This window comes from Sus scrofa, chromosome 1, assembly GCF_000003025.6.
Source record: "Sus scrofa isolate TJ Tabasco breed Duroc chromosome 1, Sscrofa11.1, whole genome shotgun sequence".
In the NCBI taxonomy this organism is placed as follows: domain Eukaryota; kingdom Metazoa; phylum Chordata; class Mammalia; order Artiodactyla; family Suidae; genus Sus; species Sus scrofa.
Genome location: NC_010443.5, coordinates 107,646,210 through 107,671,928, shown reverse-complemented (window position 1 = coordinate 107,671,928; position 25,719 = coordinate 107,646,210). Strand labels below are relative to the sequence as shown.

Here is a 25,719-nt window from a genome sequence, read left to right as displayed (position 1 = left end):
GAAAATTTTACCTTACAACATTTTCATAATTAGGAGTTGCCAGCTAGTAAAACTTTAGTCCCCTTGGAGTTCCTGCTGTGGCTCAGCAGTAATGAATGGGACTAGTATCCATAAGGATGTGGCTTTGATCCCTGGCCTCACTCAGTGAGTTAAGGCTCCAGTGTTGTGGTGAGATGCGGTGTAGGTTGCAGGCGAGGCTTGGATCCTTCGTTGCTGTGGCTGTGGTGTAGGCTAGCAGCAGCGGCATCTCCAATTTGAGCCCCTAACTTGGCAATTTCCATATGCTACATGAATGGCCCTAAAAAAGCAAAATAAAATAATATAAAATAAAATAAAAAATGGTTTCCCTAATGTAAAGCTGTACCTGGCTTGGGTTGAACAAGATAACTTTTTTTTTTTTAAAGGTCTGCAGTTTCGGCATATGGAAGTTCCCAGGCTAGGGGTCAAACTGAAACTACAGCTACCGCCCTATGCCACAGCCACAGCAAGGTGGGATTTGAGCCAAGTCTGCGATCTACACCACAGCTCACGGCAACACCAGATCCTTAACCCACTGGGCAAGGCCAGGGATCGTACCCGAATCCTCATGGAACCTAGTCGGGTTCTTTAATCCCTGAGCCACAACTAGAACTTCCAAAGGAACCATTTTAACAAGGTTATTTGGACCAGGTCCGGCTGTATCTTCAATTTTTCCAAAAATGAGTTAGCATGAAGGATTCTAAGTAAGGTGAGATTTGTAAGCAGCATATATATATACATATGGGAAAGGTTCAGTTGGTTTAGGGTTTATTTTCTGCTTTAAAAAAATGATATGTATTTGCCATTTCATAAATAACTGAGCATGCTTTGAAATTTTCACTATGGTACTGTTCTTCCTTGGTTGAATTATGTAGACACAAAATATATATGATCCTCACAGTGTCCTAGTATTCAAAAATTCCATAATTAGATTTTTTTTTTTTTTTGGTCTTTTCTAGGGCCACACCCTCAGTATATGGAGGTTCCCAGGCTAGGGGTCTAATCAAAGCTACAGCTGCCAGGCCACACCACAACCACAGCAAAGCCAGATCTGAGCCGCATCTGTGACCTACACTACAGCTCACGGCAACGCCAGATCCTTAACCCAGAGATTGAACCCACAACCTCATTGTTCCTGGTAGGATTCGTTAACCAGAGCCACGACGGGAACTCCAGAAATTCCATGGTTAGATTTATTCATTGTTTGCTCAGGAATTTAACACTTACATTAATTATTTGAATTATCTGTTCAAAGAGGAAAACCAGATTAACTTTTGAAGAAGTGTATTAAAGCTTAGTTTATCTCTTTAAGGTATAAATTTTATTTTTTGATTTGTTTTAATGTAAACAGGGATCTGTAATTCTCTTATGTTTAGAAGAGGCTAAATTGCTAATCTACAATTTACACAAGCCTTGTCAAGGAAACAGACTGCATGGGACCTCTGCCTAATAAAAGTTAGACATTACCAAATATTGTACATTTTGAAAGGACTATATTTGAACACTGTAGGTCCTCTAGGTCATTTTTTTTTCCCCTCTTTTTAGGGCCACACCTGAGGCATATGCAAGTTCCCGGGTTAGGGTTCGAATCAGAGCTATAGCTGCCAGCCTACACCACAGCCACAGCAACTCAGGATCCTTAACTCACTGAGTGAGGCCAGGGATTGAACCCACATCATTATGGATACTAGTCGGGTTTGTCTCCCCTGAGCCACAGTGGGAACTCCTAGGTCAAATTTTTAAGAAACAGTTGCATATTAGAATTAGACTTGGGAGTTCCCTTCGTAGCTCAGAAGTTAACAAACCTCACGAGGATCCATGAGGATGCGGGGTCTATCCCTGGCCTTTCTCAGTGGGTTAAGGATCCAGCATTGCCTTGAGCTGTGGTATAGGTTGCAGATGTGGCTCAGATCCTGTGTTGCTATGGCTGTGGAGTAGGCTGGCAGCTACAGCTCCTATTCCATCCCTAGCCTGGGAACCTCCATTTGCCAAGGGTACAGCCCTGAAATGACCAAAAAAAAAAAAAAAAAAAAAAATCCACCTCTAAAAGACAAAGCAGAAAATATAATCTACAGTCATCAGGACTTATTTTGGACATTGATAAAAGCAGGTCAGTGAGCTCATTTATATTTGGTAGGAATAAAATAGAAATATCTGATAGGATATAATTTTTTTTTTTTTGGTCTTTTTAGGGCCACACCCGTGGCATATGGAGGTTCCCAGGCTAGGGGTCTAATCAGAGCTGTAGCTCCTGGCCTCCACCAGAGCCACAGCAATTTGGGATCCCAGCTCACGACAACGCTGGATCCTTAACCCACTGAGCGAGGCCAGGGATCGAACCTTCAATCTCAAGGTCTCTAGTTGGATTCTTTAACCATTGAGCCATGACAGAAACTCCTGGTAGGATGTAATCTTAAGAAACACACATGTGGATAGTCTTGTGAAAATGAGTATTCATTTATTAAAAACAAACTTCAGAAAAGCGTGTCTAAAACATGGTTACTTTTGACAACAGGATGCCAGTGAGCAAAAAGCCTGATAAAGAAGCAAAAATATCAGCTACTAAGTAGTACCCACCTCTTCAATGATACCCCTGTTCATCTTGGAAAATATCACAGTAACTCTAAGGACTTTAGACATAGCTCTAGGTTTGTGGCATGATTTGCCATTCATGTTTTATTGCTTTTCAACTTTAAAAGTATAGACCCAAAGGGTAATATTTTATGATACTAAAGCAAATGCATATTCTAGGAAAATTCCTCTCTTTTAATATACTCTATGGAATTTTCCTGCCTGATTCTATTCTAGTATTTTATCTTGTTTTTGTGGTTGTTGTTAGAAGCCTTATCAATCATTTAAACCCTTAGGACCAAATTGTCCTTAAATTTTTCTAAGGAGAATGCAGATAGCCATCCAAATGTTTTCAACATTGCATCAATGGCCTCTTAGAAAGGGTATGGGTTCAGTTTAATTGATACCAACTTTTTAAAATGTGCAAAAATCTAACTCTATTTATTTGCTTTTGCTTTTGGTTTTGGTTCTTGAGTTGGATTTAATTTATTTTTGACTTACAGTGTATTAGTTTCAGGTGTAAAGCAAAGTGAATCAGTTTTACATATACATATATCCATTCTTTTTTTCCATATAGGTTATTACAGTATGTTGAGTAGATTTCCCTGTGCTGTACATTAGGTCCTTATTAGTTATCTATTTTATATATAGTAAAACTCTGCTTTTTAAAGCAACTAAAAGGAATAAAAATATGGCATCAGTCCAATAATCAAATGCCAATGAAAATGGCAATAGTACAAAGATCTAAGCAAAATCTCAAATACAGCAGATTCATAGTTAAACACCATGCAATGGTTTTTAGCAAGAAAAAACTTAATAATAGGTAAGCCAAATACTGCATTATGTTGAATACTAAGCTAAGTACCCATAATTAATCTTACAAACCTTCCAATATCATAACTACTTGCTTTTGAATAACTAAATATAAGCCTCATTTTTTAAATTAAATGCCTATTCAACAAAGCTAATTGGAACAAACACATTTATGCAAATGTACATCCAACTATGCCAGAGTAAACAGGAGATATCAGTTAAGGATGACTAAGAAAGTTCTATTCTTTTTCGTCATCTGTGTCTTCAGGTGGCAAAGGACATGCTCTGTGGAAAAAAATAGAGAATTTCAATAATCACCTGAGTCAAATGTTTAAAAAACAAAACATAGTGTAAAAAAAACTTATATACATCAGGAACCTTTATTAAGGGTGTAGTAGGTCTGGTCAACTGACTAAAAATGAAGAGAAAATTAAATTCCGTTGAGAAATTCCTACAAATCCCAAATATTAAAGTATGCCTGCCCACATGCAGCATGTGACAGTTTCTAGGCCAGGGATTGAACTCACACCACAGCAGTGACCCAAGGCACTGCAGTGACAATGTCAACCTATTGAGCCACAAGAGAACTTCTCTCTTTTTTTAATGTATTTATATGAGATGGTGGATGATAACCAAAACTTTCTTGGTAATTATTTTATAATGTAAGTCAAATTAGCCTGTATACCTTAAACTTACATAGTGCTGTATGTCAATTATGTCTCAATAAAACCAGAAGAAAAAATACTAAGTCTATTGATTTACTATCAATAAAGGGATAATTACAACACTCATAAACAAAAACAAATCTAAGAAAGAGGCCTAAAATAATAACATAAACTCCTATTACCTCTTTTTTTTTTTTTTTTTTTTTTTTTTTGGTCTTTTTAGGGCTGCACCCTCGGCGTACAGAGAGTCCCAGGCTAGGGGTCGAATAGGAGCTACAGCTGCCAGCCTACACCACAGCCACAGCCACACCAGATCTGAACCTCATCTGTGCTATACACCAAAGCTCACAGCAACATTGGATCCGATCCTTAACCCACTGAGCGAGGCCAGGGATGGTACCTGAATTCTTATGGATACCAGTCAGATTCGTTTCCACTAAGCCACAACAGGAACTCCCCTATTATCATTTTATGTCACAGATTTTATTTTACGATGGATCTAAGTTCTTTATGAGACTATATGTGTAATCTTTCTCAATATGATGAGAAGCCTATAATACAAGGGTTTTTGCTCTGATGATCAGTGCTATAGCCATGGCTGACTATATTGCCAAATATTTTGATTCCTTACTGGAAGTCAAAAATAACTCAAGAGGATTGTTATATACTATTAGCTTGTTCACATAAGAATGAGAAAGAACAGGGATGAATGGGGCCAGAAAATGAGAAGGAACTACAAGAGATTTATAGGATCATGAAAACAGGTCTATCAAAAAACTCTATCCAGAGGGGTAGGGAGTGTGTTGGGGAGTTTGGGGTTGGTAGATGTGAACTGTTACATTTAGAATGGATAAGCAATGAGGTCCTACTGTACAGCACAGGGAAATATATCCAATCTCTTGGGAAAAAACATGATGGAAGGTAGTATGAGCAAAAGAATATATATATATATATGTATATATATACATACACACACACACACACACACACACACACACACACATACATATATATATGGGATACTATACAGAAATTGGCCCAACACTGTAAACCAAAGTGTTTGGGCCCTAAAAAGACAAAGATAATAAAAAACGGAAAAAACTCTCTCCAAAAAAATATCTCCTGCTTGTTGATTTTATTGAAACCAGAAATGATAATAGTGATAGCAGAGAGTATAAAAATTTAGTTTCTGCTCCAAAATTTGACGTTAAAAATTTTTTTGGCTTTTTAGGGCTACACTCAGGCATATGGAAGTTCCCAGGCTAGGAACTTCCCTACACCACAGCTCACAGCAATGCCTGATCCTTGACCCACTGAGTGACGCCAGGGATCAAACCTGCATCCTCGTGGATACTAGTAGAGTTCCTTTCTGCTGTGGCACAGTGGGGACTCCCTGACATTCCTTTCAAATATCTCATAAGATGGATAGTGGGCACTCAATAACAATTTACTCAATGACCTTATGAACAATATTGAATAATTCTTAAATTTCATATGCATAAACATCACTTTAAATGTCAAATATTTTAATTGCTCTTTATCCATTTAATTTCATTTAGCTTGTGACCAATTCAGGTCAATTCCAAATACAATGTATAATCCAAAACAGATGGAAAGTGTTCAGATATGAAGCAAAAGGGTGTGTTCATTCACACACACATATTTCGACCTATTGTGTCCGGTTGTTCCTGTGTAGATTTCTAAAGATGGCAACTATTGGCTTAAGACTTATTAAGACCATTATGGCCATACTGGGATGCTTAACATCTAAGCATCATTGTGTAAACATGTGAACCAAAGATTTCATGGAGTTTCTACTTCTAAAAAGTTTTCTGTGCATCAAGGCAGTTATAAAGTACATTAGAAAGTCAAGTCCACTCAGGTTTAGATTTAGAACCATGTAAAAAAAATGATGTGGAAAGTGTTCCTTATTCATCAAGTGCGTGTGTGCGTGTGTGTGTGTATCAGCACAAAAGAGTTGTGTTTTAATGCAGGTTAAGTTTCCAGTCTTCACTTCCCAAAATATCTAATATGCATTATTTTGCCTCCTTCATATACTTGCCTCTAAATTTCAAGATTTTTCAAATATGCCTTGAAAACAGACTACTTTTTAAGTCATAAAAATTATTCAACATAAGCAGAAATTAAACAAAAAAAAAATTTTTTTTTTTTTTTTTTGGTCTTTTCGCTATTTCTTGGGCCGCTCCCACGGCATATGGAGGTTCCCAGGCTAGGGGTCGAATTGGAGCTGTAGCCACTGGCCTACGCCAGAGCCACAGCAACGTGGGATCCGAGCTGCTTCTGCAACCTACACCACAGCTCACGGCAATGCCGGATCGTTAACCCACTGAGCAGGGGCAGGGACTGAACCCGCAACCTCATGGTTCCTAGTCGGATTCGTTAACCACTGCGCCACGACGGGAACTCCAAAACAAAAAATTTTTAAGTAAAAAGCAGTACTTTAACATTGGTTGAAGTCAGCGCATTTCCCTTTTTTATTACCTTTGTCTTTTTAGGGCCACACCCAAGGCACATAGAGGTTCCAAGGCTAGGGGTTGCCACAGCTATAGCAACACCAGATCCGAGCTGAGTCTGCAACCTACAGCACAGCTCACTGCAACATTGAATCCTTTATGCACTGAGAGAGGCTAGGGATCAAAACTGCATCCTCATGGATACTAGTCAGATTCGTTTCTGCTGAGCCACGATGGGAACTCCCATTTCCTTTTTTTAAATTATAGTTGATTTACAATGTTATGCTAATGTCTGCTGTACAGCAAAGTGACCCAGTTACACACATACATACATTCTCAGGCACTTCTAAATCTTTTGGAATCAAGTTAAGTGATCTAAGTTAGCTAAATGAACCTGGCACTATTGCTGGATGAGAATGTGTGATAGAAATACCCATTCTTGACTTTTAAGTGCACATGCAAGAATTACTTATGCTTGGATATGTAGTAGATTTCAAACCATCATTGCCCTGAAACATGTCAGTTACTATAGAAAGTCAAATGCAGTGTCAAATCCAAACCCCCAGAGCAAAGAGTTAAGTTCCCAAGAGAACAGTGGAAACTTAACAGTGTAAAACCTTATGGAGAATATATCAACATTAAACTAGGACTGCTGAAACAATACACAGAGGATTTATAGCAATACCTGGTGGCTCCTTCCAGTGTACATCTTATAGAATCACCAAAGCTATTCATACCACCTAATAATTTTATTGGCCTTCTAGATTTCATGAGCCAAGACAAAAACTGCATCTCCATTCCAAAGTTCATCCTTTTTCTCTAGATGAAGATGAAATTGTTCTTATTTGCAAGGTAGAGTTTTAGGTGTCCACATTTCCTTTTTTTTAGGGCCAAACCCGTGGCACATGGAGGTTCCCAGGCTAGGGGTCGAATCAGAACTGTAGCTGCCGGCCTACACCACAGCCACAGTAACCCAGGATCAAGCCATGTCTGAGACCTACACAACAGCTCACAGCAATGACAGATCCTTAACCCACCGAGCGAGGCCAGGGATTGAACCTGAATCCTCATGGATGCTAGCCGGGTTCATTAACCACTGAGCCACAGAGGGAACTCCTACAGTTCTTCAATTACATTAAATCACATTGTTAATTCTCAGTTTTGTTTCTCTCTAGTCTTGTAGCTGAAAACTCCAGCAGGTGTAATATTGGCATTCGTTATCTAGTCAAATAATTCAGATGCTCTTTAAACTGCTCCAGTTTGAGACTGAACTTTTTTTCTTTTTTTTTTTTTGCCTGTTCTAGGGCTGCTCCCGCGGCATATGGAGAGTCCCAGGCTAGGCGTCTAATCGGAGCTGTAGCCACCGGCCTACACCACAGCCACAGCAACGCTGGATCCAAGCCGCGTCTACGACCTATACCACAGCTCACTGCAACGCCAGATCCTTAACCCACTGGGCAAGGCCAGGGGTCCAACCTGAAACCTCATGGTTCCTAGTCGGATTCGTTAACCACTGAGCCACGGTGGGACCTCCAAGACTCAACATTTTTTGTGTTAATAAAGGGCAGAATTCATAGATTTGATCAAAACCTTTTTTTTTTTTTTTTTTTCCCTCTTCCTTGCCATACTGGACTTCTAGATGCTGTTTGGATTAAGTTTTAGAATATGGGTTGGCAACTCTAGCTCTTTTTGGCCAAGTCTTTTTTTTTTTTTTTTTTTTTTTTTTTTTTTTTTTTTTTTGCCATTTCTTGGGCCACTCCCATGGCACAGGGAGGTTCCCAGGCTAGGGGTCGAACGCCAGATCCTTAACCCACTGGGCAAGGCCAGGGGTCCAACGTGCAAGCTCATGGTTCCTAGTCAGATTCGTTAACCACTGAGCCACGACAGGGAACTCCTTTGGCCAAGTCTTAAGCACAGAGATGTCAAAGGGCAAGCAAGATCACAAGGCACAGCTGGATGTTGTGGTTTCGTGTGGAGTGTCCTCTGTGCTGGTTAAAGGAATGGAGGAATAAATCTGCCCTGGCAGGAGCAGCACTAGAAGCAGCAGCCCCAAACTCAACCTGGCCACCATCTCCTTGTCCATGCTGATCACCGCACCTTGGGTGGGCTGGGTGCTTGGTGTGAAGGAGAGTCCGTGGCTCTGGCTGGTACAGGGGAGGCATCTAGCAGGGTCTTTAATTAGGGGACTTCATAATAGCAGTGACTTCATAGTGGCTCTACCTGCCCACCCACACTCACTGCTCGCTACTCCCCACCTCCAGTCAAATAATTTGTTTTGAAGCAAAAATTTCAAAATTCTGGAGAGAGTCTGAAAGTATTTACTTATAAATCTATTTATTTATTTTTTGTCTTTTTAAGGTGGAACCCGCAGCTTATTGAGGTTCCCAGGCTAGGGGTCTAATCGGAGCTGTAGCCACCAGCCTACACCACAGCCACAGCAACACAGGATCGGAACCGTGTCTGCTACCTATACCACAGCTCACGGCAATGCTGGATCCTTAACCCACTGAGCAAGGCCAGGGAATCGAACCCACAACCTCATGGTTCCTAGTCGGACTTGTTACCCACTGTGCCATGGGAACTCCAATAATGATTGTATTTTCGTATCCAGGATTTTTGCTTAACATTTATCTTTAGTATTTTCCTGATATTAGAATCTTTGAAGCGTCATTTAATTATTTTCCTAAAAGGTTTACACACTGAAATCTGTATGTGTGTAGTTTTATTCCCACCTTGTTTTGATGTATTCTTTTTATGTTGGGTATCAAAAACAATTTTATTTAGTGTCTTAAAGTAGTTATTCCTTTTTAAAATTATAGCTGATTTACAATATTCCTTCAGTTTCTGCTGTACAGTAAAGTGACCCAGCCATACGTATATACACATTCTTTTTTTTTTATCCATACTGTCTAATCATGTTCTAATCCAAGAGACTGGACACAGCTCCCTGTGCTATACAGTGGGACCTCATTATTCACCTGTTCTAAATGTAATAGTTTGCATCTACCTACCCCCAAATCCCATCCCATCCCTTTCTCTCCCCCCTCTCTCCTGGCAAACACAAGTCTGCTCTCCATGTGTCTCTTGTTTTGTTTTGAAGTATTCTTATGTACTATAGAGAAGTTATCAGAAAATACACCATGTTGCTGCAGCTGTGGTATGGGCTGGCAGCTACAGCTCCAATTAGACCCTTATCCTGGAAAACTCTGTATGCCTTGGGTGTGGCCCTGAAAAAAGCAAAAAGCAAAAGAAAGAAAAAAACAGAAAAAAAGCAAGAAAATACATCATGATGTTGGTCTCTAAGTGATGGGGATTTCTATATTTTCCAATTTCATTAGTTATATTTGCCTGTGAAGGTTGAACTAGCAGTTTTTTGAGAAGTGATTTCAAGACAATTCAAGGTAGATAGACGAAAATGTAAACTGATTTTTGAAAAAAAATAAAGACTATGGAATACAGACAGTACAGCTTAAAGAATAAAGAGCAGGAGTTCATGATTAATAATGTAGCACTTATCATCTGAATGGACCCTGATCCTCTTTGAGCGACTGAAAGGAGAAAAATAATACCTATCGTTGATGTTTGAAATTTGGGAGTGACTTATAATAAGAGGTTAAAAAGCATATGGTTTGTATTTTCTTATCTGGTCAAAGAGAGATTTTAAAAGTTACTTAGTGTGCTGTTGTCTTTCATTTTCAAGAATACATATGTTTCTTTATATTCCAGAATATAAAAACTTACTTTCTCTTTGCTTTTCCCAATCCACTGCTTCCTGCTTCTTCAGGAATCCTATTCTCTTTTTCTGAATCTTTAGCAGACAGCCTGAAGAATTCTCCAATTCCTTTTTGCCACTTGGGAGTTGGGCGCACACAAACTGGATTCCCTCCTGCATACTTGTTTTCGGCTATAAAATATAAATGGATGGGACTCAATAAAAATCTCCATTCCTTAAAGGGAAACAATTCTTTATTATCAAATCTAAAGGGTATTAGGAGTTCCTTTGTGGCTCAGTGGGTTAAGGATCCAATGTTGTCACTGCTGTGGCTCAGGTTGAAGCTGTGCTGCTGCTTATATCCTTGGCCCAGAAACTTCCACATGCCCTGGATAAGTCCAAAATAAATAAATAAATAAATCCAAGTGTATTAAATGGTAGCAGTGCATCCATCTTAAATTGAATTTTATCTTGTAAATTATTTTTTTTCTTTGTTTTTTAGGGCTGCATCCATGGCATATGGAAGTTCCCAGGCTAAGAGTCATATCGAAGATGTAGCCTCCCGCTTTCGCCACAGCCTTAGCAACGTGGAATGAGAACCACGTCTTGGACCTACACCACAGCTCACAGCAACACTGGATCCTTAAGGCCAGGGATCCAACATGCATCCTCACAGATGCTAGTCAGATTCATTTCCGGTGAACGACAGCAGGAACTCTTTAAACTGAATTTTAAAATGTGCCACGATGGAGTTCCCATTGTGGCTCAGTGGTTAGCAAATCCGACTAGGAACCATGAAGTTGGGTTCGATCCGTGGCCTTGCTCAGTGGGTTAAGGATCCGGCATTGCCATGAGCTGTGGTGTAGGTCAAAGTCGCAGCTTGGAACCAGCGTGGCTGTGGCATAGGCTCCGATTAAACCCCTAGCCTGGGAACCTCCACATGCAGTGGGTGCGGCCCTAGAAAAGAGCAAAAAAAAAAAAAAAAGGAAGACAAAAATGTGACATGATAAAGCTATATTCAGGCAATAATACTTTATAATGTTTATCTTTTAGCCTAAAAAATAGAATTAACAAGATATTTATAAAATATAAATATTCTTCAGGAGTTCCCGTTGTGGCAGAAACGAAAAATGTTTAAGATGACATTGCGACAATGTGATTAGCACTGTCAACTATCATCCTAATTCTTTTTTTTCTTTTTTGACCTCCCGGATATGTGGAATTTCCAGGCCGAGGATTGGAGCCGCAGTTGGCGAGATCTTTAACCCAGAGAAGGATGGAACATGCGTCTGGGCGCTGAGAGCTAGGATCCCTGTTGTGCCACAGGGGGAACTCCTCATCCCAATATTTAATCTAGGAAGGGAGTGCTTAAATAGTCTCTTTCAAGGAAAAACCCAGCTGCCAATATTAAGAAAAATAAAAACGCTAAAGTAGAGGGGGGGAAAAAAGGTTGGAAGAGAAACTGTGTCTGTCCCCAACCCAAGGCTTCAGATTCTTTACCATTCGACCCAACTCTACCTCAGTCTGCCGAGAGACCAAGGCCCCCCTCGTTGTATCAAAGGGCAAGTTAGAAATTCGGGCCTGAGGCTCTCTGGAAAACAAATTCCACAGTGGGTTAGGAGGCTCGCAGGTCAGAACTGTGATGCCTGGCCTGATCCCCTTTTGAGAGGGTTCCTCCCAGGAGCTTGCAGGGGCGCTTTTTACCTTTCCTTGACGAAAGCGACGTGGAATTAGCAGAGGTGGAGGAACCCAACACCTTCCTGGGGGCTCGAGAAGCCACCACTGTGGAGAGAGGCAAAGGAGGGCATTCAGAAGAGAGCAGGCATAGTCTCCGACTGGAAGGAAGAGCCCCGCGATCCAGAACAGCAGACAACTGTCCCCTGTCGGAACCGCTTCTTCCTCCTGGTTAAAGGGGCCGGGCCGCTGCTTCCCCGCCGGCCGGACGAGTTTGCGGACGGGTCTGTGGGGAGCCCCGGCCTCTCCTGCTCGCCGAGAGCTGCCCTCCCTCCACCACCGTACTCAAATGCCTCACCTTTTCTGTAGGTGCCAGGGACACTGTCTGCTTTAGTCCGCACCATATTCGAAAACGAGATGAGAGCAACCAACCGTCTCTCCTGCCGAGGGTGCTTCACGGGACAAGGCCCCAAAAACGAATCTCCCGCCACAGTTTATATTGGTCTCTTTCCCGCGCGCTCCACGGACAACCCCGGGCCGCCTCTCCATTGGTTCCGCGCCTTTCACGCGCAACCAATCGCCAGCGTCCAGTGGTGACTGTGGTAGAGCTGGGCGCAGTGCTGACCCGTCTATCAATTTGCAGAAGCTTGTGATTCGTATCCGCTCGGAATGGGTGGTGCCAGGGCGCTTTGCTGAGGTGCCCCAGGTGTGGGTGCTAAGATTCTGAATTCTCTTCTAAGTGCCTGCTTAGAAAAGAAAATACCAGAAAGACAGCGAATTACAACATTTCTTCAAAAGATAACCACAGGATTAAATCCGTAATGATCGATTTCTGGACGTGACACCTGAAATGAGGCGGACTTTTTATTAACTCTGGCATGAACTTTCTTTACAGCATCCATAACTAAAACAATTATATGGAATGGGGATAAAAGAAGCTAATACAATTTATTTACGGGGATTTGATTTAAAAAAAAAAAAAACCTTTTTAGGAGGCTGTGAAACTGAAGGAAAAAACTTGGTGAATTGTGTATACATACATAAAAAGAAACATTATTTATAATAATAAAATGTTTTCCCGAGACCTGTCACGGTTTCAGAATACCTTAAATGTATGTCCGCGGCACACAGTGAACATTACTTTAGAATAAGAGCTAATAACTATTTTCTGTCCCAATGCTTATCCTAATTATTCACGATACCCCTGGGGAGTGATTTTTCACTCTGAATACCATGCACATAACCTGATCAAAGCCTTAGGATGCATTTTGTTAAATGTATACTTTAAAGGAAACCCTAAAAGTGTAAGCAGGTCGTTGGTTCTCGTCAATAAATTATGGCTGAAATTTCAGAAAAGTCTACTCAGTACTTTAACAGAATCAACAGCTACTGCGTGTTTCTGAAATACAGAATCTAGATGATATTAACATTATAACAGGAGGAAAGGTATTTCAAATTCCCTGTAGCTCTGGCCAAATCTAAAGAGTCTAAGATTACAGCCAAAGTCCTATCAGAAAAATCAACAAGCCCTAGAGTATCCCTAGTTGTTCTTTGTCATCAAGCTCCTCTCAATACACAATGCTTTCACAATACACCTTATTTCCTTTTCAGTTAATTGGTTTCTACAAAGGGCTGAGTTACCTAATTCCCAAATCCCATAGAGATCAGAGCTTCATAGAGAATCTGCTGGTCTTTTCCCTTAGTACATATGCCAAGTAAATTGCTACAAAAAATTGCAAACATATCTTTGCACATAGGGGCAGTCTACATGGTACTATAGCCATATTTATGTTTGTCTTTTTAATTACAATTATGATAAAGAAGGACACATAATAGAGTAAAAATTTAGGAAAAAGGTAGTGATGCATAGTAAAATTTTTTTTTTTTTTTTTTTGAGGGCCGCACCTGCGGCCTATGGAAGTTCCTAGGCTAGAGGTCCAATTGAAGTGTAGGTGGTGGCCTACACCACAACCATATCGATGCCAGATCCGAGCAGCATCACCCACACCACTGCTCATGGCAACAACACCAGGTCCTTAATCCACTGAGCAAGGCCAGGGATCTAACCTTCTTCCTCAAGGTTAGTAGTCTATTTGGTTACCGCTGAGCCACAAGGGGGACTCTGTCTAGTAAAAATCATTTTCTTTTTTTGTTTTTTCAGGGCTGCACTGTTCAGCATATGGAAGTTCCCAGGCTAGGAGTCAAATTGGAGCTCTATCTGCGGGCCTACGCCACAGCCACGCTGGAAGAGCGGTGTCTGTGACCTACACCACAGCTTACAGCAACCCCGGATCCTTAACCCCCTGAATGAGGACAGGGATAGAACCTGCAACCTCATGGTTCCTAGTCAGATTTGTTTCTGCTAGGAACGCCATGAAGGGAACTCCCCATGAGTTTTCTGTGGAAAGTTTTATTTGTGCCATATACTAGATTCTAGATTTGTGATATCATATATTTGTCTTTCTCTTCTGACTTACTTCACTTAGTATGAGAGTCTTTAGTTCCATCCATATTGCTGCAAATGGCATTATTTTGTTCTTTTTATGGCTGAGTAGTATTCCACTGTGTGTATATACCACATCTTCTTAATCCATTCATCTGTCAATGGACATTTAAGCTGTTTCCATGTCTTGGCTATTGTGAATAGTGCTTCAGTGAATAAGCAGGTGCATGTGCAGGAAAGCTTTGTCTGGATATATGCCCGAGTGAGATTGCTGGGTCATTTGGTAGTTCTATATTTAGTTTTCTGAGGTACCTCCATACTGTTTTCCATAGTGGTTGTACTAATTTACATTCCCACCAACAGTGTAAGGGGATTCCCTTTTCTCCACACCCTTTCTAGCATCTGTTATTTGTGGACTTATTAATGATGGCCATTCTGACTGGTGTGAGGTGGTATCTCATGGTAGTTTTGATTTGCATTTCTCTAATGATCAGTGATGTTGAGCATTTTTTTTCATGTGCTTGTTGACCACTTGTATATCTTCTTTGGAGAAATGTCTATTCAGGTCTTTTGCCCATTTTTCACTAGGGTTGCTGGGTTTTTTTTGCTGTTGAGCTGTGTAAGTTGTTCTATATTTTAGGGATTAAGCCCTTGTCAGTTGAATCATTTGAAACTATTTTCTCCCATTCCGTAGGTTATCTTTTTGGCTTTTTTTTTTTTTAATGGTTTCCCTTGCTGCGCAAAAGCTTGTCAGTTTGATTAGGTCCCATTGGCCTATTTTTGCTTTGATTTCTGTTCTCTTGGATAAATTCACTTTAATAAATGATACTGATTGTAAACAGCATTACATCACATACATTAGAATACCAAGAGAATCCAATCACTAACATACTTTATGAAAAAAGGACTTTTAAAAATAATAATGATAAAAAAAAACAGAGTTCCCTTCATGGCTCAGTGGTTAACAAACCTGATTAGGATCCATGAGGATGAGGGTTCGATCCCTGGCCTTGCTCAGTTGGTTAAGGATCTGACATTTGCTGCAAGCTGTGGTGTAGGTCCCAGATGTGGCTTGCATCTTGCATTGTTGTGGCTGTGGTGTAGGCTGGCAGCTGCAGCTCTGATTTGACCCCCAGCCTGGGAACTTCCATAAGCCTAGGGTATAGCCCTAAAAGGCAAAAAAAGTTTTTTTAATTTGTAAAATTTTTTTATTTTTGGTCTTTTTAGGGTCACACCTGCAGCGTGTGTAAATTCCCAAGCTAAGGGTTGAATCTGAGCTGCAGCTGCTGGCCTACACCACAGCTCATGGCAACGCCAGATCCTTAACCCACTGAGCGAGGCCAGGGATCGAACCTGTGTCCTCATGGATGCTAGTCAGATTCGTTTCTGCTGAGCCACAACGGGAACTCCAAAAAAAAAAAAAAATTTATTCTTGAGGGCCTAGTAATTTCATCATATTATGCTATACTAAGCCCTATGCTACAGAGTCTGGGGGTTCCCCTTGTGACCAACCGGACTAGTATCCATGACAACCAGGTTCGATCCCTGGCCTCACTCAGAGGGTAAGGATCTGTCATTGCCGTGAGCTGTGGTGTTAGGTGGAAGACTTGGCTCAGATCCTGTGTTGCTATGGCTGTGGCATAGGTTGGCAGCTGCAGCTCAGATTGGACCCCTAGCCTGGGAACTCCCATATGCTTCAGGAACGAAGGTTTGCACAGCTGATCTGGCACAGGAGGTTAAGGATCCCCGTTTCCGCAGGTGCAGTGTGAGTCACAATTGGGGCTCCGATCTGTTCCCTGGTCACTCCATATGCTATGTCACCCTGAGGCCAGGAAAAAAAAAAAAAAAAAGAAGCTTAAGTCTGTCTTCAAGAAGTTAACATTTTGGAATTCCTCTGTGGCTCAGCGAGTTGAGGAGACTGCATTGTCATTGCAGCAGCTTGGGTTGCTGCTGTGGCTGGGGTTCAATTCCCGGCCCAGGAACTTACACATGCCATGGACTAGGCCAAAAAAAAAAAAAAAGGTGAAACAACCTTCAATTAAAAAAAGGTGAAACAATATCTAATGAATATAATTATTCTAAATACCCTAATGCAAATGAAGAACATATACATGTAACACAAAGCCAGTCAATTAAATTTAGCAATGAATGTATCAGAAGACATTATGCTCTCTAGAAAAAAAAGGAGAAAATCTGCGCCCAGCAGTGACCCCGAGCCATAGCAGTGACTGAAAACAACCGGATCCTTATCTTCTAGGGCACCAGGGAACTCCTCAAGTGCTATTCTAAATATTTTACGTAAAACCAGAACAATTTTTTTTTTTTATTTTTTTTGCTTTTTATGGCCGCATCGCTTGGCATATGGAAATTCCCAGCTAGGGTCTAACCAGAGCTGCAGCTGCTGGCCTACGCCACCGCAGCAATGTGGGATCCGAGTCACGTCTGCAATCTACACGACGGCTCACCGCCACGCTGGATCCTTAACCCATTGAGCAAAGCCAGAGATTTAATCCGCGCGTCCTTTTGGATACAAGCGGGGTTTGTTACCACTGAGCCACGACAGGATCTCCAAAACCAGAACAATTTTAAAGCTAGCTCCTCAGGTTATGGAGTATTGTTTTGTTTTTTTTTCCTAAACTATAGTTTTAATAGATATTTGTAGTGTCTTCTCAGGAAAATTTCCAGTTCTGGAGACCGACATCTGAAGACGCAGAAGCATGACGCGCAGATGGAGCTGTGGTACCAGTGGAAGAAATATCAGGAATCAGGGAAAAAGGAGGAGGTGGGAGGGAATCTGTGCTGGGGGGCGGGGCTACCGCGTGAGACCGCGCAGGCTGGCGGAACCCGCGCGAGCGAGGTCGGTGTTGCTAAGGGGACTAGTCCAGCGCTGGACGCAGAGCTTTCGCAGAGCAGCTGGTTCCGGCTGGGGAAAATGGCGGTGGCTGGGGCGGCGTCCCAGGAGCAGTTGGTGGGTTGGTGCACCCAGCAGTTGCGGAAAACTTTCAGCCTGGATGTCAGTGAGGAGATCATACAGTAAGACCAGCTGGGGTCCGTGGCAGGAAGGAGCTCTGGGATGTGCATTGGCTGAGCTAATGGGGAAACTGAGATGACTAAAAAAGTTAATGAGAGTGAAGAAATGTGGTAAAAGGGCTGCTGTCCATTTCTAAGCGCCAATTTTTGATCTCCGGCTTTATAGTTTAGCTTCTGGAATAGGGTGTCAAGCTCCGCAGGCGGCCGGTGGGCCTTTTTTCTCCTAGGAGAACAACTGCCTGATAATTAGACCTGTAAGACTGTCCCGGAAGGCAGTTTTCTTGTAGATTCTGGAGAAAAGAGGCAAGCCAAACTGTCTTTCCAGAAATTCCTTAATTCGAACATTTTGGTTTGCTCCATCCGGGTTGTGTTAAATAGGATCTGAAATTTAAATGGAGGCGACGTGATACAGTGTAAAAATAGCTCCTGACTTGGGAGTCCCAGTTTTTATTTTCTGTGGTCATTCACCAGTTTGAGAATCTTTGGAAACTTAATTTCCCTCTTTGTATCTTAAGTTCCGTATTCTATAAAGTGAATAATTAGCATAAGTTATCTTTAACGCTTTATGATTCTAATGAAATGGAGATGGCAACATGATTTAATATCGGCTTTCAATTGATTTTAACTAACCCCCCCCATGCCAGGTGCTGTGCTTGCCAGGTGCTGGAACTGGCAAAGATGGTTGATGGCTGCTGAAGTGGAGGAAGTGCAGGGTGTTGTTGGAGCGTTGGAGAAAGGATTCTCGTTAAGATTTGAGAAACTCAGAAGGTTAATTGCAAGGGGTGAGTTTAGCCTGAGAACTAAAGATGGGTAGGTGGCAGTGCAGGGTTCAGGTGGAGGGAAAAACTTACACAAAAAATTGGACTTAATCAAAGAATCTAAAAGTGTTTCTTTTTTTAAAAATTTTTAAAAACTTTTGTTTGTCTTTTTAGGGCTGCACCTGCGGTATACCAAGGTTCCCAGGCTAGAGGTTGAATCAGAGCTGTGACTGCTGGCTTATGCCACAGCCACAGCAATGCTAGATCTGAGCCGTGCCTGCCACCTACACCACAGCTCACGCAACACTGGATCCTTAACCCACTGAGCAAGGCCAGGGATCAAACCTGTGTGCTCATGGATACTAGTCAGATTTGTTTCCGCTGAGTCACGATGGGAACTTGAAAGTGTTTCTTGATTTGGTTCTTTGTTCATCAATACTGAAACCTAAATTGCAGTTCTAGGGCTTTTGTGTGAAGTAAGGCGAATATCTGAGTTTGGGAAAAAACAGACTTGTTGGCAAGGAGAGAGGAGAGCTTATTTTATAAGATTATTGTTATTGTTGTTTTGACCCCCTTGTGGCATATAGTGTTCCCCAGCCAGGGAATAGATATCCCAGCTGTATTCACCTAAATGGAACCTATAGCAACAAAGGATTCTTAACCACTGTCCCAGGACAGGGGATTGAACCTGCATCCCAGCCCTCCCAAGACACCATGGATCCCGTTGTGCCATAGCAGGAACTCCTAAAGGATTATTTTAAAGCCTATTTTAAAGGATATCAGAGGAGTTCCCATCATGGCACAGTGGTTAATGAATCCGACTAGGAACCATGAGGTTGCAGGTTGGACCCCTGGCCTTTCCTAGTGGGTTTAGGATCTGGTGTTTCGGTGAGCTGTGGTGTAGGTTGCAGACGCAGCTCGGATCCCGTGTTGCTGTGGCTCTGGCGTAGGCCGGTGGCTATACCTCCGATTCGACCCCTAGCATGGGAACCTCCATATGCCTCGGGAGCGGCCCAAGAAATGGCAAAAAGACAAACAAACAAAAAATGGATATTAGAATAGACTATCAAAAAAAAAACAAAAACAAAAACAAAAAGCAACAACCCAACTAGGAGTTCCCTTTGCGGCTCAGTGGGTTAAGAACCCCATTAGTGTCCATGAGGAAGCAGGTTCAATCTCTGGCCTCACTCAATGGGTGCTGCAAGCTGTGGTGTAAGTCACAGATGCATCTGGGATCTGGCATTGTTGGGCATAGGCCGGCAGCTGTAGCTCCCATTCAAACCCTAGCCTGGAAACTTCCATATGCGTTGGGTGCTGCCCTGAAAAGACAAAAATAAATTAAAAATATATACATACATTTATAAATAAATACTTCAGATAAGCAAATAATATATATCACTTAAATGTGGAATCTAAAAAATAATACAAATGATTTTATTTATAAAACAGAAAAAGAGCCACAGACAGAAAACAAACTTTTAGTTACCAAAGGAGAAAGGGGGCAGGATATAAATAGGGATATGGAATTAACAGATAACACACCACTATATAAAATTGTTAGGAGTTCCCTAGTGGCCTAGTGGGTTAAGGATCCAGAGTTGTCTCTGTTTTGGCTTGGGTCACTGCTCAGGCAAGGGATCCACCCATGGCTTGGGAACTTCTACATGCTGCACCTGTGGCCCAAAGAAAGAAAAAAAAGTTAAACAACAAGGATTTACTGTTTGGCATAAAGAACTATATTAAATATCTTGTAATAGCCTAGAATCTGAAAAATATATACATAATTGAATTACTTTATATCTGAAACTAACAAATATTATAAATCACCTCTACTTCAGTAAAAAATTTGACAACAGATATTTTTTATTTATTTTTGGCCACACCAGCAGCAAATGGAAGTTCCCAAGCCAGGGATCAGATCTTAGCTGCATCTGCAACAATGCCAAATCCATAACCCATTGCTCTGGACTGGAGATCTAATCTGTACTGCTGCAGAGACAAGCTGGATCATAATACCCTGTACCACAGTGAGAACTACTACAAATGATTTTTATTTTTATTTGGCTTTTCTAGGGCTGCACCTGCGGCATATGGAGGTTCCCAGCCTAGGGGTCTATCTAATTGGAGGTATAGCTGCTGGCCTGTGCCTCAGCCACAGCATCGCAGGATCTGAGCCTAGTCTTTGACCTACACCACAGCTCACAGCAATGCCAGATCCTAAACCCACAACCTCATGGTTCCTAGTCATATTCGATGAATCAACAATGGAATATGAATATCTGCAATCTTCTCAGTCTCAGAATCCAGTTGTTTTTTGTTGCTTACACCACAGCTCACAGCAACACCAGATCCTTAACCCACTGAGTGAGGCCAGGGATCGAACCCATGTCCTCATAGATACTATTCAGGTTCGCCAACCGCTGAGCAATGACAGGAACTCCCCAGAATTCTAAAACTTTTAAAGTAGAGTTGGAGTGGTCCTACACGCAAACCTAAACAAATAAAACTGATGCCCTTGAACACACCAGCATAAGGGAAACACCAGTAAAGAGAGACCCTTTTTCCATTTCTATTTATCAAATAATGTACTCTATTATGACTTCGGGATTAATATATACACACTAATGTATATAAAAGACAAAGGACCTATGGTAAAGCACAGGAAACTCTACTCAATATTCTACAGTACTCTATTTTTAATAGGTTCACCGAGTAGGGCTAAAAGTGATATTTAAAGGATCAAGAGGAAATATTAGTTACAAATCTTATGATGGGCTTACTTAAGGTACAGCTTTCAAAGTATATCTCATGTATTCATAGCAAAGGATTTGAAAGTAATGGGTGTATCTAACCAAAGGACTATAATGCCAGGAATAGACACATTCAGTTACCATAGTAAAGATTCAGGGCCTTTCTAAGGCTTCTCACATGGCCATCTGAGAAGAGAGCATATAAATCCTATTTAAACATTCTTTACCACTAGTTGGTTTTCAATATGTATTTTGTCCAAAAGAAGAACAAAATGAAAGAGAAAAACATAAAAATAAAACTAACAAGTTCGTAAGTCTGGCTCATAAATAGAGGGAACTGGGCTAAACGACAAAAGTGTAGGAATGTAAAACTCAATTCAGGGACATTATTGAATCAGAAAATGAATACAGTGTCAAAGGGAAGAGAGCAAGTAAATAATGCCTTCCCATGATACGGTGTTACCTACACTTTCTCAGATGCAACTTGTTATAGCATCTTGAGAGCCCAGAACAACAGTTTGCTCGTGGCAGGCACTCTAACATAAGTTGACTGAATGAATGAATGGCTGCAAGTGCAATGAGTAGGGAATTCTTTCAACCTAAATCAGCTTTCTAGGGGGTATTCTAGCATTTGCCAAGAATCAAAAAATGTTGCAGGTGGAAATGTTCTCTTGGTGGAAACCTATCTTATTCAAACACGGATTCAAAAACAAGCTATAAACTAATTCTCATAGATTGTGGTTTAATAGCTCATTTTGAAGCCTTAGCTTTTCCTCAGTTAAATTTATCCACATGCTTGAAAGAGGGGTTATGAGAAATGTGTGTTTTAAACTTGAAGCACCAAGTGTGGCTGTAATGTATTTGCATTTTTAAATTTTCATAAGTTAGACAAGAATTGTTCAAAATGTAAAATAAGCATTAAAGCTACCTATAATATAATGCTATTTGAACTACTAGTTATTGTGCAACAAGCTATCATGCCATGATTAAAGCATTTTCTATGTAAATTTTGTTGTGCCTTGCCTCATAGTTAATTGAGAATTACTGCCCAGTGTACTGTCATAGTGTGCTAACTTGAACAATTTGACTTGAGTGGACTGAATTTTTAAAAAACATCACAGAGCTATTACCTTCTCAGTGATACATTTATGAGACATCAAGATGTGTATAGGAGTTAGCAAAATAATCTTTGTTTCATAATCTGCATTAGTTCATGTTTTGGCTGAATCCGTTTTGTTAAGATTGGTGTACAACACCTTTGGATGAATGGTTTTTTTGTTTTTGTTTTTTAGGGCTGCAGGTATGGCATATGGAAGTTCCCAGGCTAGGGGTCAAATTGGAGCTGCCTCTGCCAGCCTATTGCACAGCCACATCAATACCAGATCTGAGCCACGTCTGCAACCTACCCTGCAGCTCACAGCAAGGCCAGATCCTTAACCCACTGGGCAGGGCCAGGGATCAAACCCTCGTCCTCATGGATACTAGTTGGTTTCGTTATCACCGAGCCACAGTGGGAACTCCTCTTAGTGTTTTTTCCTGTGCATATTGTAATACATTTTATAATACAAAATATATTCATCGTAGGGGGAAAAAGAAAATGAAGATAAACCAAAACTACTCTTTTTAATCATATCTCTTAGTGGTAATCATTTTGGTGTTTTTTCTACACCTAAGTGTACAGGCATATACATTCCTTTTATAGCAATTGGGATCATATGCTATACAATCTAGCCTACTATTTCACTTTATATGACAGCATTTTCTCAGGTAATAATAACTATTTAAAATTTTCACTTTTGGTAGTGACATTATATTTCATAAAGTCCCAAAACTTGAATTTATATGCCCTTTCCATTGATGGATGTTTTAAATAGCTGCCAGTTTTTCGATAACTCAAATAATGATGTAGTTAACTTTTTTTGCATAAATTTTCCTGTGTCTCTTATTTCTTAAAGAGTACTATAAGTGGAATTATTGGATTTTTTTTTTTTTTTTAGGGCCTCACCTGCAGCATATGGAAGTTCCCAGGCTAGGGGTCTAATCAGAGCTGCAGCTGCTGGCCTGTGCCACAGCCATAGCAATGCAGGATCCAAGCTGCATCTGTGACCCACACCATAGCTCATGGCAACGATGGATCCTCAACCCACTGATTGGGGCCAGGGATTGAACTCATGTCCTCATGGATACCAGTCCAGCTTATTACTGCTGAACTACAACGGAACTACTGGATTGTTGTTAAGGCACTTTAAATAGATTGGCTGATTGATTTATAGAAAAGTACTGACTTGTGCTCTCACCCCATTTCACTTTTTGGAACCCTTCGTACCACTTTTTAAAAAATAGACCCGCTTATTCTGATGTGATGCTGATCTTTTTTTTAGTTAAAGTTTTTTTAAAAAAATTATAGTTGATTTACAATGTTGTGTGTGATGCTAGTCTTTTCTAGAGAAATTCTTTTGATTTACTATCTGAAATTTCAGGTCAAATTCCACAGTCCCTTTTTCATATATTCATAGCATCCTTTTTCTTTATTTTGTTTCAAAAGTTCTTCTTTTTCTGTTTTTCTAGCTTTACTAGAGTATAATTGACAAGTTAAAAAATTGTGTATACTTAGGAGTTTGTGTTGTGGCTCAGTGGGTTAAGAATCTGACTGGTATCCATAAGGATGTGGGTTCAATCCCTGGTCTTGCTCAGTGGGTTAAGTATCCAGCATTGCTGCAGGGCGTGGTATAGGTGCAGATGTAGCTCAGATCCCACATTGCTGTGGCTGTGGTGTAGGCCAGCAGCTGCAGCTCCTTTTGGACCCCTAGCCTGGGAACTTTATGGAAGTTGCAGGTGTAGCCCTAAAAAAAAAAGAAAAAAGAAAATTGCGTATACTTAAGATGTACAACATGATGGTTGGATACTCTGTGAAAAACTACCACAATAAAGCTAATTAATACATCTATCTTTTTTTTTGTTTCTGGTGTGAAGAGACCATTGAAGGTCTACTCTTATAGCAAAATTAATGTATGTAATTAATACATTGTTAACCATGGTGCACATTAGATCCCTAGAACTTACTTATCTTATATCTGGTGGTGTTTAACCTTTGACCAACCTCTTCCCATTTTCCCCACCCCCCAGCCCTGGTAACTACTGTTCCTACTCTCTGTTGCTATGGGCACAATTCTTGATTTGACACATAAATGAGATTATATAGTATTTGTCTTTCCCTGGCTGGCTAATTTTACTCAAGATAATATACTCCAGTTTCATCCATATTGTCACAAACGAAAGGATTCCTTTCTTTTTTACAACTGAATTTATAGACGTATGTGTATGTATATATATACACATGTAATGTGAGATATATATGTATGTATATATACACACATATATACACACACACACACATATATATAATGTGAGATATATATGTTTCACATTTTCTTTATACATTTATTTATTGACAAACACTAAGGCTATTTCTTTACCTTGGCTATTTTGAATAATTCTGCAATGAATATGGGAAGTGTGGCTATCTTGGTAATGTGATTTTATTTCCTTTGAATGTAGTGGTATTGCTGGATCATATGGTAGAAGGTAGTTCTATTTTTTAAAATTTTTTAAAAATTATAGTTGGTTTATAATGTTATACCAATTCATGAGGCTAATCTTGATTTAAAATTTTTAATATTAAATCAGTAACTGGTTAGCTTGTAGTATACAGTATTTTTAGCAAAGAAATTTTAGGTTTTGCAGTATAGAGATTAAGTAATTTGTATTGTTCCTAGGAAATTATTCCTGCAGATAAGTAGTTATGGGAAGTATACGTTGAGGATAGTCCCACAAGCCTGTCTTCAAATTACTGATTTGATTCTAGAAATACAAGAAGGATACATGAAGGTTAGATTATGAACTACATGAGGTCAGGGTGTTTGTCCTAATGAAATTTATATCCCTAGCTTCTAACCTAGAACTTGGCTTAATTATAGATGTCCTAATGGATTAATGATTTTTTTGTTATCACCTTGATCTGTTATTATTGAAAAACATAGTATAAGCTAGCCAGTTTTAACAACTTATGTCTTTTCTTTTTTGAGGTATATTTTGTCAATTGAGAGTGCTGAAGAGATACGAGAATATGTTACTGACCTCCTTCAGGGAAATGAGGGCAAAAAAGGTCAATTCATAGAAGAGCTTATAAACAAATGGCAGAAGAATGACCAGGAGTTGATTTCTGATGCTCTGCAGCAGTCTTTCAAAAAAGACGGTAAGTTAAGTTAATATAACTAGCTTAAGTAAATTAAAGAAAAAGTTGAAATATTAGTAACTTGGCTGGTTTATAGGACCTGGTATGTTCTGTCACCCTGTATTTTCCTCACAGCTTACTTAAACAGAATTGTGTGTGTACATATTTTTAGATCATTTCTACTTGATTCGTAATGAATATTGTTTTAGTACAAACTTCTGCAATGTAGAAAATATCACAAAAATATCTTTTTGTAGATACAAAAATGTCTTCAGAGTAACTTGAAAAATTAATCCATCAGTTAAAGGAAAACTTAAGTTATGAGTATACATGAATGTAAGTAAATGTTGACTAGTTTTAGTATGAGTAGCATTTAAAACTAACTCTTAGGGAGTTCCTGTCGGGGCTCAGTGGTAATGAACTCAACTAGTATCCATGAGGACTCGGGTTCAATCCCTGGCTCCACTCAGTGGGTTAAGGATCAGCGTTGCTGTGAGGTGTGGTATAGGTCAAAGACATGGCTTAGATCCTGCATTGCTGTGGCTGTGGTGTAGGTCGGCAGCTGTAGCTCCGATTC

The 25,719-nt window shown here is 40.3% G+C and overlaps 2 protein-coding genes across 5 annotated transcripts in view; one reads left to right on the top strand and one right to left on the bottom strand.

Moving 5' to 3' along the window:
* On the bottom strand, positions 2,452-12,420 carry PCLAF (PCNA-associated factor). Its single transcript, NM_001244997.1, is given in 4 exon segments — positions 2,452-3,687; positions 10,283-10,445; positions 11,958-12,035; positions 12,286-12,420. Coding segments are annotated over 4 exon segments (333 nt in total). The 5' UTR covers positions 12,332-12,420; the 3' UTR covers positions 2,452-3,641.
* The window catches only part of TRIP4 (thyroid hormone receptor interactor 4), a 65,902-nt gene continuing 57,432 nt past the window's right edge, over positions 17,250-25,719 (top strand). For 3 of the 4 annotated variants that reach the window (XM_021093826.1, XM_021093813.1, XM_021093818.1), the window contains exons 1-2: positions 17,250-17,403; positions 24,994-25,163. In XM_021093826.1, coding sequence (XP_020949485.1) covers positions 17,303-17,403; positions 24,994-25,163 — 271 coding nt within the window. In that variant the 5' untranslated portion in view covers positions 17,250-17,302. Of the gene's footprint in view, positions 17,404-18,044; positions 18,183-24,993; positions 25,164-25,719 lie in introns of all 4 variants that reach the window. The other variant, XM_021093833.1, reaches the window with a different exon arrangement.